Source organism: Suricata suricatta, chromosome X (genome assembly GCF_006229205.1).
Source record: "Suricata suricatta isolate VVHF042 chromosome X, meerkat_22Aug2017_6uvM2_HiC, whole genome shotgun sequence".
In the NCBI taxonomy this organism is placed as follows: Eukaryota; Metazoa; Chordata; class Mammalia; order Carnivora; family Herpestidae; genus Suricata; species Suricata suricatta.
This window is the reverse complement of record NC_043717.1, coordinates 81,419,971-81,435,190: the sequence shown is the minus strand read 5'-3', so window position 1 is coordinate 81,435,190 and position 15,220 is coordinate 81,419,971. Positions and strand designations below refer to the sequence as shown.

At 40.8% G+C, this 15,220-nt stretch overlaps 1 protein-coding gene across 2 annotated transcripts in view; it reads left to right on the top strand.

The window, feature by feature from the left end:
* KLHL13 (kelch like family member 13) overlaps positions 1–15,220 on the top strand; it is a 182,511-nt gene that overhangs the window by 62,961 nt on the left and 104,330 nt on the right. Inside the window, exon 1 of one of the 2 annotated variants that reach the window (XM_029930927.1) lies at positions 2,002–2,055. The exons of the other annotated variant lie outside the window; for it this stretch is intronic. Coding sequence (XP_029786787.1) covers positions 2,003–2,055 — 53 coding nt within the window. The 5' untranslated portion in view covers position 2,002. Of the gene's footprint in view, positions 1–2,001; positions 2,056–15,220 lie in introns of those variants that run through there. 2 annotated transcript variants of the gene reach the window in all.

The window sequence follows — 15,220 nt, the reverse complement described above, 5'->3', positions numbered from 1 at the left end:
AGCCTCCAACCACTCTTCTTCTGAACCCACCTCCTTCCTTAGCTTGAATCTCACACTTCTCTTAGTTTCCCTCCTACCCATTCTCTCTCTCCTGGCTAGCTTCTCTTCCTTGGTTCCTTGCACAACAGTGTTTCAGGGATTCCGCTTTCTCGTGGCGAATGCGCTTCCAAGGAACATTTCCCAATTTCATTACTTCAGCTCTTAACTGGCTGCATATCCTGTATTCCCATTTCTATTTTCAGGCTAAAGCAAGGTTTAGATGTTTTCTGTTTTCGGTTTTCTGTTGGATGCTGTGTGGTGTGCCCTAGGGTACTTCAGTATATCTGTACCAAACCACTGTTCTTTCCTTTCGGTATTTTTCCTTCTTCGCTATACCCTGCCTCGCTGGATATCAGTACTGCTTCCCCCGGTTACTTAAATAGAGTTTGTCTTTGATGTCACCTTGCCCTTTAATATCTGTCAGTCCCAGGTCCTAGTTTTCCTGGTGAGCCCCACAGCTCTTCTCTGTGCTCTTACTTCCTGCTTTCTCTATGGGAGTCGTTTCTGAACTGGTCTCTCTACTTCTAGTTTCTCTCTCTCTCTCTCTCTCTCTGATCCACCCCCACATTGCGAGTAGTGTTAACCTTTTTTTTTTTATGTGTATTTATTTATTTTGAGAGAGAGAGAGAGCACAAACATGGGGAGGGGAAGAGAGAGAGGGAAAGACAGAATCCCAAGCAGGCTCCACGCTCAGCATGGAGCCCAATGCAGGGCTCAATCTCATGACCTTCAAGCATGACATCCCCTCTCTCTCTCCCTCTGCCCCTCTCCCCTGCTCACACTGTCTCTATCTAAAATAAAATTTAAAAAAATTTTTCAACACCTCAAAATGTTCTCACCACTTTTTAGGAAAGGTAAGTCAAAGGTCAGTTGATTTTGAGATGCTTAAAACTTTTTTTCATTTAAGCTACTCCGTTTCTTATAATCACAGAAAATATGATTGTGTAAATAAATATAAATGCTATATTGCCATTTGATTTTTTCTAAGAATTATGAAGACCCAAGAAATAGAGTCCTTTTTCCATTTGTACATTTGTTGCTTTTGACCCTAAATTAAGGGACTGGAAACAGTGAAGAGAACCATTGTCTCTAGCTTAATTATTTTAGGTGTTTATGGAACTTCATAACAATTATATGAACAAACTAAATTGCACACTCTACATTTTTAACTCTCCAGTGCAATAAATTGATTTTTATCAACAAGAAACATTTAACTAAAATATACATTCCTGCTTCCCCATATATTTGAAATCAACACAGCACGTGAAGTATACATCGTCAATGCAAAGCATTCATGTTACTGGAAACAGTATATTAGATTTAGTTTGCTACAACATCACTTACTCTTCTCCTGTAAAAAAAACTACCACCGAAATAAAAATTCAGTCCAGATCAAGAAAACAGGCCCTATTACCTAGTTTGGGTTTTTAAGATTTCAAAAATCTCACTCTACCTTTCGCACTTTAATTCTGACCAAGCACTTCTAAAATTGTGGGCCCTGCTTATGGGCTTTTGAGATGGCGTGCGCTCCCGGTACCTTGGCAGTAAGGTCTGTGTATCTGCTCCACAAATGTTTTCCCCACTCTTCACCTCTCACTTCTCTGGCCTCCCCCAACTTCATCCAGATGCCTCAGGTCTCCTTAGGGTTAATCGAACTTCCTGGGTACTCGGTTTTTGTTCTAATGATTTCATGAGAAATGTAGTCGATATGATTTCATGAGCCACTCTGGAGTTTTGGAGATAATTTGACAATCACAGATTCAATTCCTTTAATGTTCTTCTTTTTCTAAATTTTCATATGCTAGGACATGGACATCAGGAACATGGCCATACAGTTTTGTCTTTCTGTCACAAAATGTATAACGTATTACATATATAGCATCAATTGGAAATTCTAGTATTGATTTTTTAGTAAATATTGACTTCTTTTCCTCCTGAACAGGTCATTATCCTACTTTTAGAGATGACGGATAATCTTCATAGAGGGGAATCAGTCGCTGCAATACTCCATAACCGGTATATTTATGGAAGCCATTTGCCTTATAAGTTATATAACGTCTCTCCTGCCTATGGATATACCTACCATAGTTGGTAGTTAATGAATATGCATTGAATGCCTGGAATAATATAAACTATCTGCTGTATGAGTGAATAAAAAATGAGCGATGGAATGAGAAACATGTTAGTGACGCTGTGTTCGGAGCTAACGGAAACAGAGAGGCAAATTGGAAATCATAATTGCTGTGAGTTGTGACCACCTGCCATTCAGTAAATGGTGCTATTGACTTGAAGTTTTTGTTTTAAGCGTAGCAGTGAATACATACAGATTTCCATTGCTTGACAATAGATGTTGAGATAAGTGGTTTTTTTTAAGTAAAATTGCCCTGTGATTGTACATTTCTGTTATTCAAAAGTCCAGTTAAAGCTTTATTCAGCGAGGTATGAGACATTCAGAACTTTCTCTGACAACTCGTGATTTGAAAGTCAGGGTTTAAAGAAACATGGCCTTTACTTTGTAGGTGTGAGACCGTATCCGTTATTCCCAGCCGTTGAATTGGATGGTTTAAGTGAATCATTTGAAGTGAGATGCTGGGGTTGTGTACATCAAGGCTCGAATGCTTACTAGTCTAGACTTGTGCAGATTTCTTAACTGCACAAGTGCCTTAACTTTCTGATCCATGAATTGGGGATAATAATAATGGTTGTTTTGAGGCTTAAACAGGTGTCTATGGGGTATGGAGAGAGAGAGAGAGAGAGAGCTTGGCAAACAGTGCATGGTATATTGGTGCTATTATTGAAACATTAATGTGGGATTTTAACTATTTTAAATGTAATATTGTGTTTCTGAATTCTGATATGCTTTAAAATAGGCGCATCTTAGATGCATATGAAAAGATGGGAAACTTCAAAGTAGGAAGGGGACAATATATAAAGTCGCTGTTATTTGACAGATATCATCCTAGGGATTTTACATAATAATCCTATTAGGGAAATAATATATGAAGGGTGCCTGTTTGTTCAAACGGGTACTGTCGTGTGGGCAAGGAGCCGTAAGGTAGACTTTTTCAGAGACATAGAAAGCATAGACGTCGTAACAGGCATAATGCGTGGCCGTGTTGAGTGAAACGACAAGAAAAGAATAATGGGGAGGAGGAGGTGAATTCCTAACGGTGAATTGAGTTTGTGGGGTCCAAGCACCACTGAGTAGGAGGGTCTATATCAAACATTTGGAAGAAGAAATAGCAGAAGGGCTGACATTCAGAGGTCAAGTTCGTAACTGTGGTAGTTATAGCATACTTGCATTTGTTTCCATTATTTTTATAGAGATATAATTAAATGCAGTAAAATATGCAGACACGTAAATATACATCTTGATAGTTTTTTACGCAGGCACACATCCAGGTTACCACAACTCACAGCAATATATGAAACAATTCCACTCCTGGCTCCTGGGTAGCTAGTCAGTTGAGCATCTGACTTCGGCTCAGGCCATGAACTCACCACTCATGGGTTCAAGGCCCACTTTGGGCTCTGTGCTGACAGGTCAGAGCGTGGAGCCTGTTTCGGATTGTCTCCCTCTCTCTCTGATCCTCCCCCACCCACACTTTATCTCTCTCTCAAAAATGAATAAATATTAAAAAGAAATTTTAAAAAATTCCACTTCTCCAGAGAACTATCTTGTTCCCCTTTCTAGTCTTCCTATCCCCGCCACTCCTGAAGAGAACGATTGTGCTGACTAATGTGTCAGTGTTCCTGTTCTTGAACTTCATGCAAGTGGAGTCAGACACACTGTTGTATTCTTTAGTGTATGGCTTCTTTAGTCTAAAATAATGTTTTGAACTTTATCGTGATTCCTGCAGGCGTCAGTAGTTGTTTCTATTTTATTGCTGCGTAGCATTCCTTTGTTTTCTAAACTGTACCAAAATATGTTTATCCATTTTCTTATTTTAAAATCCATTTTCTTCTCCATAGTCATTTAAGTTGCACCCATTATTTGGTTATTATGAACAAAGCTGTTATTGACATTTTTGTAGAAATCTTTCTGTGGGTATTTATAATTATTTCCTCTGGATATGCACCTAGAATATGAACATATATAAATCACTTTTTAAATTTAATAAACTTAATTTTTTAAACTTATGGTTTATTTATTTTATAATATATATTAAAATTCATTAACTTTTTTGACATTAATAGACTACTGAACACTTTTTTAAGGTAATCGTATTGTTTTCTCTTCTGACCAGCAGTAGGAATCCTCACTAACTCTTGGTATCGTTAGCCTTTTTACTTTATTTTTATTTTTTTATTCACTTTGAACTAGGCTCCATGCCTAACATGGGGTTTGAACTCACGCCCCTGAGATCAAGAGTCCCATGCTCTACTGACCAAGCCAGCCAGGTGCCCCTAGGTACCCTTTTTAATTTTAGCCATTCTCTTGGGTACATACTGGCATCTCATGGATGTCACTTTGCATTTTCCTCGTGTGTAATGATGTGAGTATGTTTTCATATGTTTACTAGCTATTTGTCTGTCTTTTAGAAGTATCTGTTTGAATCCTTTGCCCATTTTAAAATTCGGCTTGTTTTCTTTTTGCATTTGAGGAGTGTTTCAGTTTATTCCGAATATTTAGATATATTGCATCATAAATATTTTCTTCCGCTCTCTGGCTTGCCATCCCATGTTTGTGTCTTTTGGTGAGCAGGATAGTTTTATTTCGATGAAGTTCAATTTATCATTTTTTTTCTTTTATACTCCTGCTTTTTGCATCTTACCCAAGACATCTCGCCCTCCCAGATTTGAGGCTTTCTTCCTGAAGTTTTATGGTTTTAGCCCTCACATTATAATTGCATTTGTGACCAGAAACTAAAGAATCTGAATAATTAATAAGAATACTTTATAAATGTCTCTGGGTAGTTTTTTAAAACTTTTTTATGTTTACTTTTATTTATTTTTTTAATGTCTTTATTATTTTATTTTGAGAGACAGAGACAGAGAGTGAGCGGAGAAGGAGCAGAGAGAGAGGGAGACACAGAATCTGAAACACGCTCCAGGCTCTGAACTGTCAGCACAGAGCCCAACATGGGGCTTGAACCCACGGACTGTGAGATCATGACCTGAGTCGAATTCAGATGCTTAACTGACTAGGCCACCCAGGTGCCCCTGTTTATTTATTTTTGAGAGACAGAGACAGCACGAGCAGGGAAGGGGCAGAGAGAGAGGGAAACACAGAATCTAAAGCAGGCTCCAGGCTCTGAGTTGTCAGCACAGAACCTGACACGGGGCTCGAACTCATAAACCATGAGATCATGACCTGAGTCGAAGTCATATCCTTAACCGACTGAGCCACCCAGGTGCCCCAACCAGATCTTTTTTTAAACCTTATCTTTTTATTTGAGAGAAAAAGAGAGAGCGCCAGCACATGTGCATGTGAGCAGATGAGGAGCTTTTTAAATTAAAAAATTAAGGGGCGCCTGGGTGGCTGAGTCGGTTAAGCATCTGACTTCGGCTCAGGTCATGATCTCACAGTTCATGAGTTCGAGCCCCACATCAGGCTCTGTGCTGACAGCTCGGAGCCTGGAGCCTGCTTCGGATTTTCTAGCTACCTCTCTCTCTTCCCCTGACCTGCTCACACAGACTCTCACTTTCAAAACTAAATATTTAAAAAAATTAAAAAATTAATTGTGAGGCACAGCTGTCTGGTTCAGTCGGAAGAGCATGTGACTCTTGATCTCAGGGCCATTGAGTTCAAGCCCCCCATTGAGTATGGAGTTGACTTAAAAAAATTAATTGCGATGAAAAGCACATACTGTAAAATTTACCTTCTTAACCATTTAAAAAATGTTTATTTATTTTTGAGAGAGAGAGAGAGAGCGTGAGCCGGGGAGGGGCAGCGAGGAAGGGGTACAGGGGATTTGAAGCAGGGTCTGTGCTGATAGCAGAGAGCCTGATGCGAGGCTCGAACTCACGAACCATGAGCTCATGACCTGAGCTGAAGTCAGATGCTCAACCAACTGAGCCACCCAGGCACCTCTCTTAAAAGATTTCACAAACTACGAGATCATGACCTGAGCCAAAGTCAGCCACTTAACTAAGTGAGTCACCGAGGCGCTCGGTTGCGTGACCTCCCCTAGTTTATAACACAGTGACTTTTGATTTCCTACTGTTATAATTTTTCTTATTATAATTTAGACGTCTTTGAAAGAAACAGATAATCCTGATCCTAAGTAAACTGATTCAGAGCATAGAAATTGGTGGAAAACTGCCCCATTCATTTTATGATGCTGCATGATTCAGGTATCAACATCTGAGAAAAATGTTGCTTGTTTGTGTACACAATTTACAGATCAATTTTGGATGAGAAATGAAATAGAAACCAAACACATTTAGGAATATATGCAAAGAATTAATTCTTGGTGACTAAGAATGTTTCATCCCTGAGTGTTAATTGTTTAATATTTTGAAAGTTATATGATGCATCCTGCTGATAGATCTAATTAAGAAAAGAAATGGTGAAGATGTTTGAAAATTTTGGCACCCATTTTAAGTCGTAGAGCATGCAACTCTTGATCTTGGGTTTGTGAGTTTGGGCCCCATGTTGGGTGTAGAGACTACCAAAAAAATACATTTATTTTTTATTTTTTTAAAGAGTTTATTTACTGAGGGCTGAAGGGGGAGGAGGAAAGGGGAAGGGGGGTGATGGTCATGGAGGACGGCCACTTGTGGGGAAGAGCACTGGGTGTTATATGGAAACCAACTTGACAATAAACTATAAATTAAAAAAATTTTTTAAGTTCATTTATTTATTTTGAAAGAGAGAGAGAGACAGAACGAGCAGGTGAGGGGCAGAGAGAGAGAATTCCAAGCCGACTCTGCACTGTCAGTGTGGAGCCCGATGTGGGGCTCAGACTCATGGACTGTGAGATCATGATCTTAGGCGAAACCACAGACGCTTAACCGACTGAACCACCCAGGTGCCCCTTAAAAATACATTTTAAAAAATGTGATACAAACTTACTCTCTTAACAAGAAAAATAATTCTCTAAAACCAACAATGCAGCATCATGCTTAATGTCAAACATAGGAGTTGTTCCATAAGCAGAAACAAAACAAAGATGCCTACAATCATCATTATTTAATATATAAGTTCTGGCCAGTGTCAATAAAGTAGCATAGGTAGTGGAAAGGAGAAGCCAAAAGAAAAAATAGTCATCAAGTTTTAGACAATAGACTTATGTACCTACAAAAGCTAAGACTTAAAAACAACTTCTTAGTTGATATGATTCTAATGAATGCTCAAAAGTAAGTAGTGGGATATAAGGTAAAAACTAAGAACCAGTACCTTTTGGGGCACCTGAGTGGCTCAGTTTGGTTAAGCATCTGACTCTTGAGCTCAGCTCAGGTGTTACTTAATCTCAGGGTCATGAGTTCAAACCCCACAATGGGCTCTGCATTAGGTGTGAAGCGTATTTTAAAAAAAGAAAACAAAACAAAAAACTGAACGTTTCTCAAATTATTATATAGATTTAACATGAATTTAAAGTAATTTTTTAAATAAGATAATGGATGTATTGAAGAAATGTATCCGCATTGCTTCACACAACGTCTCACATGTACTAATTGCTAATAAAAAAAAAATCTCACAGTCTTCTGTGTGTAATTCAACAAACATGTGCTCTGTAATCACTAGGGACTAAACACTTTCTTGTGCTAAAATATGATGAAAAGTGATGAATCTTTGTTCTCATTGAGCTTATACTTTAGTGGATGTAGGGGTAGGGTCAGATAGAATATATATTGGAGAAAATTGCAATGAAAAATTAATAAAGCATGTAGAAAGAAAAAGATTTAAGGAGGGGGCGCCAATGCAAAAGGACAAGAACCTCTTATTAGTCTTAGGTGTTTTGAATCTCGCAGTCTGCCCTTCAGCGTACGTTTTGCCCCACCTGCAGTTCTAGTGCAGTGATTCAGGAGGGCCTGGGGAAGATCAGCCTGACGTGGTTACTTTGCTGCGAACGGCATCGCTATTTGACCGGTATCCTCACATGCACATTATAGGGATGTCCGGGAGGGCACATGGCACAAGTCTCCCCTTTGGGGTTGTGTTGGTGGTGCTTTTTGATGGGGTTCCTAGCTCTAGTAAGGATTTCTGCAGTGATGCATAAAGTGGACGGCGTCCCAGCTTTCTAAAAATCCTGGGGGCGCCTGGGTGGCTCAGTCGGTTGAGCGTCTGGCTTCGGCTCAAGTCATGATCTCACGGTTCGTGGGTTCGAGCCCCACGTCGGGCTCTGTGCTGACTGCTCGGAGCTTGGAACCTGCTTCCGGTTCTGTGTCTCCCTCTCTCTCTGACCCTGCCCTGCTTGTGCTGTCTCTCTCTGTCTCTCAAAAATAAATAAAAAAACATTTAAAAAAAATAAAAAAAAAAATAAAAATCCTGTAATAAATAAAACACAGTGTAAAATACTGTCTGGTACTTGGAATACAGGAAAAAGAGTGCTGTCCACTACATAATAAGGTGGCCATCCCTTTAACAATGTCATGTACCACTCCCTGTGTGAGGTGTCCGGGACATAGGGGTGAACCCAAGCGCGTGGTTCCGGGCCAGTCAGGTGGCTGTCGTAGGAGTCAGTATAAGACACGAGGAGCGTCTGATGCAAAGGGTGAGGTCAGGAGAGAAGAGGAAGATGGAGTTGCGAAATATTTAGGGGTAAATTTGACAATATTTGCTGTTCAGCTAGATTCTTCACATTCTAATCAGAGTGATCTTTTAAAATTGCTAATCTAGGGGTGTCTGGGTGGCTCTGTCGGTTAAGCTTAATTTCAGTTCAGGTCATGACCACATGCTTCATGAGATCCGGCCCCGTCTCAGACTCCACGGCCATAAGTGCAGAGCCTGCTTGGGATTCTGTCTCCCCCTCTCCCCGCCCTCCCTGACTCGTGCATGCACGCATATACACACGCCCTCTATCTCAAAATAAATAAACTTACAAAAAAGAAATAAAATTGCTAATGTGATAATGTCACCCAGATTGCCTTTTCCTGTCTCTTACTCTTGAAATCTCACCTGTCCTTCAAGACCCAGATCAAATTCCATGCCCTACATAAAGCCTTCCTTGATTGATCCGAGCAGATCAGTGGGGTCTCTATTGCCTCTGAACTGTTTTACCCGGGCAATGAATTTTATCACATATGGTTCCATGTTAAAGTAATTTCAGAATGTCTTTGCTTATACCATCATTCAGGGTGCCCTTTGAGTTACTAACTATATCTACTGAGTATTTATATCATATATTATAATGGAAATTGTGCATCATAGGCCTTCATTAAATATGAGAGAACTGGGGTGCCTGGGTGGCTCAATTGGTTAAGCGTCCAGGTTTGGCTCAGGTCATGATCTCACGATTCGTGGGTTTGAGCCCTGCGTCGGGCTCTGTGCTGACAGCTAGGTCAGAGCCTGGAACCTGCTTTGGATTCTGTGTCTCCCTCCCTCTCTGATCCTCCCCTGCTCACGCTGTCTCTCTTTGTCTCTCAAAAATAAATAAGAAACATTAATAATTTTTAAATATTTGAGAACGTACATTTATCAACAATTATTTGTTGCTGATGGTTTTATTTAGTTAAATTGTTTGGGTAGTTTTGTTTCCCACAGTCAAGTCCTACTTAGAGTGAAGTAATTGAATATTAAGTGACAGTCATTAAAATCGTAAAATAGGCTAATGAAATTCAGTACAGATTCTAGGAAAAAACTCAGACTTTTTTTTACCGACATAATATATAATTCTTAATAGTATGTGAAGTCAAGAGAACATAGGGCTTTGATTCAGTTCATTAGATACTTAAAAATATTGATCCTTTACTATGGGTCAAGCACTGTCCTCCTCTGTAAAATTTAAGGATTGGAAGATACCATCATTCCTTTTCGTTTTTGTTTTTTTTTTTTACATTTTATTTATTTTTGAGAGACAGAGACAGAGAGTGAGCAGGGGAGGGGCAGAAAGAGATAGAGACACAGAATCTGAAGCAGACTTCAGGCTCTGAACTAGCTGTCAGCACAGAGCCCGATGTGGGGCTCAAACCCACAAACTATGAGATCATGACCTGAGGCGAAGTCAGACACTGAACCAACTGAGTCACCCAGGCACACCTCCCTTTAGTTTTAAAAGTCTGGAATTATATCATTAAGCCTATGCACATAGTAGGTCATAAATAAACACCTGTTTGATTACACTCAAGGATGACCAGTCATTGAAGATAAGTCCTTTTATTACTGGTTTCATAATTTGGCTTTATACACTTCCATGAAGATATGTCTTTCTGTGCTTTTTAAGAATTGGAAACTTATGAGGATCTAGTTTTTCCTTTGCTGAAGTAAGTGGGGCTATGATTATAATAAACTGAAATCTTAGGCTAGAAGATGCCTATAAGGATAATGCATGAATTTCTGAGGCCAGTTACATTTTATATAATGGGCTTTTATTTTGGCTCAGATATTCGGTGGGTTCTGGTTACCCATTTAAAAATTTTTTTTTAACGTTTATTCATTTTTGAGAGACCGAGACAGCATTAGTGGAGGAGGAGCAGAGAGAGAGGGAGACACAGAATCTGAAACAGGATCCAAGCTGTCAGCACAGAGCCCAACGTGGGACTCGAACTCACAAACTGCAAGATCGTGACCTGAGCGCCCAGCCAACTGAGTCACCCAGGTGCCCCGTTGGTTACCCATTAGTATGTCATGATATATTGCCATAGACGCACGTGCTGTTTATCAGCATACTCGTTTCTCTCACTGAAGAGTTGAGCGCATTTATACAAAGGACGCAAACTTATTAGCGATGTCGCATGTTTAGTCTCTCTAGACGAGTTTTCCAGGCCATAGAAAGTATTTCTGTTCCCGGGGAGGGGAATTACTTCCCTTCCTCTTCTTCTGATACCTGTATCTTGGATGTTGCCGTTCATAATTCTGTACATATTCTACACATTCTTTCTGGGCAACCTCATCTACAGGCGTCCCCTGAATCTCAAACTATGTGTTAAGGTCTTCAGACCTTAACGTTTATAGGTCAAGTCTAAGTTTTTTTTTCATGTGTCCCAGACTAAAAAGTTCTTTATTCCACTTCTCCACAATTTTGCCTTGACTCTTCAAGTAATATGTATTTATTATCAGACACTTAAAAATAGAAAATTATATATACACAGTGGAGATAATCACCTAAGGTAATCTCTGTTAACCCCTTGGTGGATTTTTAGTCTAGTCCTTTGGTGCTGTTTCATTTTTAAGAATTCTTTAAACATCCTTTTTTTAATGTGTATTTATTTTTGAGAGAGAGAAAGAGAGAGAGGCATAGAGCAACCTGGGGAGGGACAGATAGAGAGCAAAAATCCCATGCAGGCTCCATGCTATCAGCACAGAGCCCAGTGTGGGGCTCAAACCCATGAACCGTGAGATCACAACCTGAGCCGAAACCAAGAGTCAGACGCTTAACCTGCTGAGGCACCCAGGCGCCCCAGTACTTTCTAGCCGTAACCAAGTTTGTAATTATTGAGTGCAATCTGGTTTCAGTGTTATGGTTAAGAGCAGAGGCTTTGAAGCCTGCCCAATGTAAGTCCAGATCAAGCTCTGCTTCTTAGTAGCTGTGTGAACTTGGGGAAGGTTTCTTAACCTCCCTCCATCTGTCTTCTCATCCATAACATAAAATAGTATTGTGGTGTGGGGTTGCTCTGAGGATTAAATAAAATGTTTTGAAGATAGGTTCTTGGCACGCAGTACATGTTCTCTATACTGTATATATCACGTCTGTATCCTGCTCATTTTCTTAGTTCTATCACGAGCATTTTCACATGCCAATAAAAACTTGTTAGAGACAGAAGAGTTATAAAGTATAAACTCTACCATGGGGCAAATGATTTCTTAATATCAACTACTTAGTTCACATTTGCATTCACTTTGGCGGGTGTTGTTGTAATATCTTCCATATATATTATCTCTTCTTGCCTTGCTTTAGTATTTGTCTTTTTTCCTTCTGTTTCGTGAAGTTGTTTTATACAACGTCAAATCTGTTTACTCCCTCCAACATTTCGGTTGTTACTCTGGTTGAGTTTCCTTGCAGTTAGCCAATATAATTTACCCTTTCCTCCTGTGATCTTGTGATCACATTTGACTTCCTCTTCCTGGTTTATTGAAGCCATGTTTTCTTATTCTCTTGAATGTGCCAGAGGCTTTCGACCTTGTTTTCTGGCTCCTCTATGAAAGCGTTTGCAGAGTTCTGCTCTTTCCCTGAGTCTTTGTGATGACAAATCTTTTCCCCGTTTTTTGATAGATTTTCATTGGCCCCGTGCTAGCTGTTTTTCTGTTTCTTTCTTCTCAAAGGAAGAAAGATTCCCAGAATGGCTTTTGTGCTGGCCATTCCCTTTGTCTGAAACAGCCTTCCCTGTGGTCTTTGTGTGGCTGGCTCTTGTTTTCAGATCCCCGCTTAAATCTCCTCCTCCTTGAGAGGTTCTCTTTGACTACCCAATCTGAGATAGTCACCTGTTTAGTGGGGCATCACCTCAGTTTAAATCTCTGCATTTTCCTTCTTTCTTTATTATTATCACCTTTACATATCACTCAGTAAAAATTTGCTGAGTGGTTGGATTAACTGTTGTCCCTCTCTCTGTGCTCTTAGGTGCTAATCCAACCCCTTTCTCTGACTTCTCTCCATGAGTCAATACTGATAGAAATGAGCAATTGGAAAAAAAAAAATAAAGGAAGGAAAAGACACAGATCTTCCTTACGGAAGAATTCCAAACTTTGTATGTGGGTTTATACGTATGCATTTTCTTCCTTGAGTTTGGACTTCCTGATTCACTTTCAAGGAAAAGAATGTGGAACAGAAAAAAAACTGCCTTTACCGTGAAGAAATCTGGCAAATACTACCTGTGGTTGTCGGAATAATGGCCCCTCAAAGATGCCCGCAGCCTAATCCCCAGAACCTGCGGCTGATCCCACGCATGGCAAAAAATGCAAAAAGGGCTTTGCAGACATGGTGGGGGTGAGATGGGAAAATTTTCCTGGGTTATGTGGAAAGGCCCATGTATCACAAGGGTCTTTCTAACGGGGGTGCAAGAGGAGTCAGAGGCAGAAGAAGGAGATGTGAAGATGGAGACAAGCTAGAGCTATACTCTTGGAAGGTGGAGGAAGGTTCCACAAGCCGCAAAAGAAAGGCAAGGACACAAATTCTCCCCCGAAGCTGTGCCGACACCTCATTTTTAGCCATCTGAGCACTAAGACTGTAAGAGCGTCAGTTTGCGTTGCATAAAGCCACGCGGTTTGCAGGCATTTGTCACCGCAGCAGTAAGAAGTGAATACACCCCGTTTGCTGAGTCGGGCACACGGGCTTCCTAATATCTCCCCGGAGTCGTCATTTCTGACTTGGTGTGAACCCAGAAGGGGCCCCGGCTCGGTTTTGTCCTCACTCATTTGTCTGTATGCTATTTAGGGGGAAGTGGGGGGTCAGGCAGGACGTTTGCATCTCTCTCTTAAAGTTTCCCTCACCCGGTTGTGTAATTTATGCTCACTATCAAGTGTCTGGAAAAGTATCACCCTCGCTTTTCTGAAGCGCAGCTAATATTTTGAAGCTCATAAATGGGAAATCCAATGTGAAGATTCCCCAAGATTGTAGACAGCTTGGGTCCAAACCCACATAACCTCTGCTCCCAGCACCTGTGTCCCAGGCTCTAGTCTTAGCTTTGTTTAACACCACCACTAAGTCATAAACTTAGACATCATCCTGCACTCTTCTTTCTTTTTTTCTCATCCCCCATATTCAGCTAGTCACCAGATCCTGCCCCTCCTTCCCATTTACTTCCCCAGGCCCCTCCTCCTCCACCGCCCCCCCCAGTCCTTCCCTCCATGTTGCAGCCATAATGATCTTTCCGAAATGTACATGTGTTCTTAGCATTTCCTTGTTTAGATTTCTTCAGTGACTCCCAGCGTGGCAGGGTGTTTCTCGGGGCTCCTCTCCACCTCACCAGCCTCATCTCCTGCCTGGAGCCTGTGCAGCAACCTCCCCCTGATGCTGGAAGGTGATTTTTTCTCTCCTGTTTCCATCCCTCTTTCTGGTATGCCTTTTCTGTGATTCTTGGCCCATCCAACTCCTGTTTATCCTTCAACACTCAGCGCAAGTATTAATTCCTCTGTGAAACTTGTATACCCCCTACCTCTTCCAAGCAGAATTTGGTGTCCTTTCTTATGGCTTCCTTAGCATTGACTTTTCTTTCTTTCTTTTTTTTTTTTTTAAGTTTATTTATTTGTTTTGAGAGAAAGAGTGAGAATGCAAGTGGAGGAGCGTTAGAGAGAGAGGGAGGGACTGAGGATCCCAAGCAGGCTCTGCACTGCCAGCGCAGAGTTGAACTTCAGGCTCGAACTCACAGACTGTGAGATCAGAGCCTGAGTCATGATCTGAGCAGAAGTGAAGACTTGGACGCTTAACCGACTGAGCCACCCAGGCACCCCTGTCTCTTATTTCTATGGTAGTAGTAGTGGCAAGCAAAGTCCCAGTAAATAGTATTAATAGTTCCATTGGCAATAGTCATTATAATAGCTAGTAACACTTAAGTAGCATTTACCTTGTGCCAGGTTGAAGCCCTGTATATTAATTTATCTTGTTTTCATAATAATCCCTACCATTATTCTCATTCGACAAACAAGAAATTGAGGCACAGAGTTTCTGTTAAGGTGTCCGAGTCACGCACTAAATGTGCCTGGATGTGGCGTTCAGACCCAGGAAATTCAGCCGCAGGGTTTGTGCGTTTAACCTTCTGCCTGTCTGTCTCCTTCCTTGGGTTGTGGGCTCCCTGAGTGACTATCCTTGAGGTTGACTATCCTGTGTCACCTGTCCTAAATGGGTTTCCATTAACTGGTTCACTAATCCCTGACAAACTAATACGCGGTAGGTAGTTAATGGTTAACCAATTCCATGATGGTCTTTTAGAAAGGGCAGCAAAGGAATGAAAAGGAAAAGCTGTAAGTTTTGTACAGGACCTTCTTACTGCTACCCATGGCGTTGACCCTGAGGCCAAGCCATTTCTGCTTACTTTGGATGTATGCATGCATTCTGACTGTTGGGTTCAGTGCTATAAATGAATTGGAAGCTTGAAAGGGGATAAAAGTGAGTTTTTCTTTAAAAACTTCTCACTTCTCTCC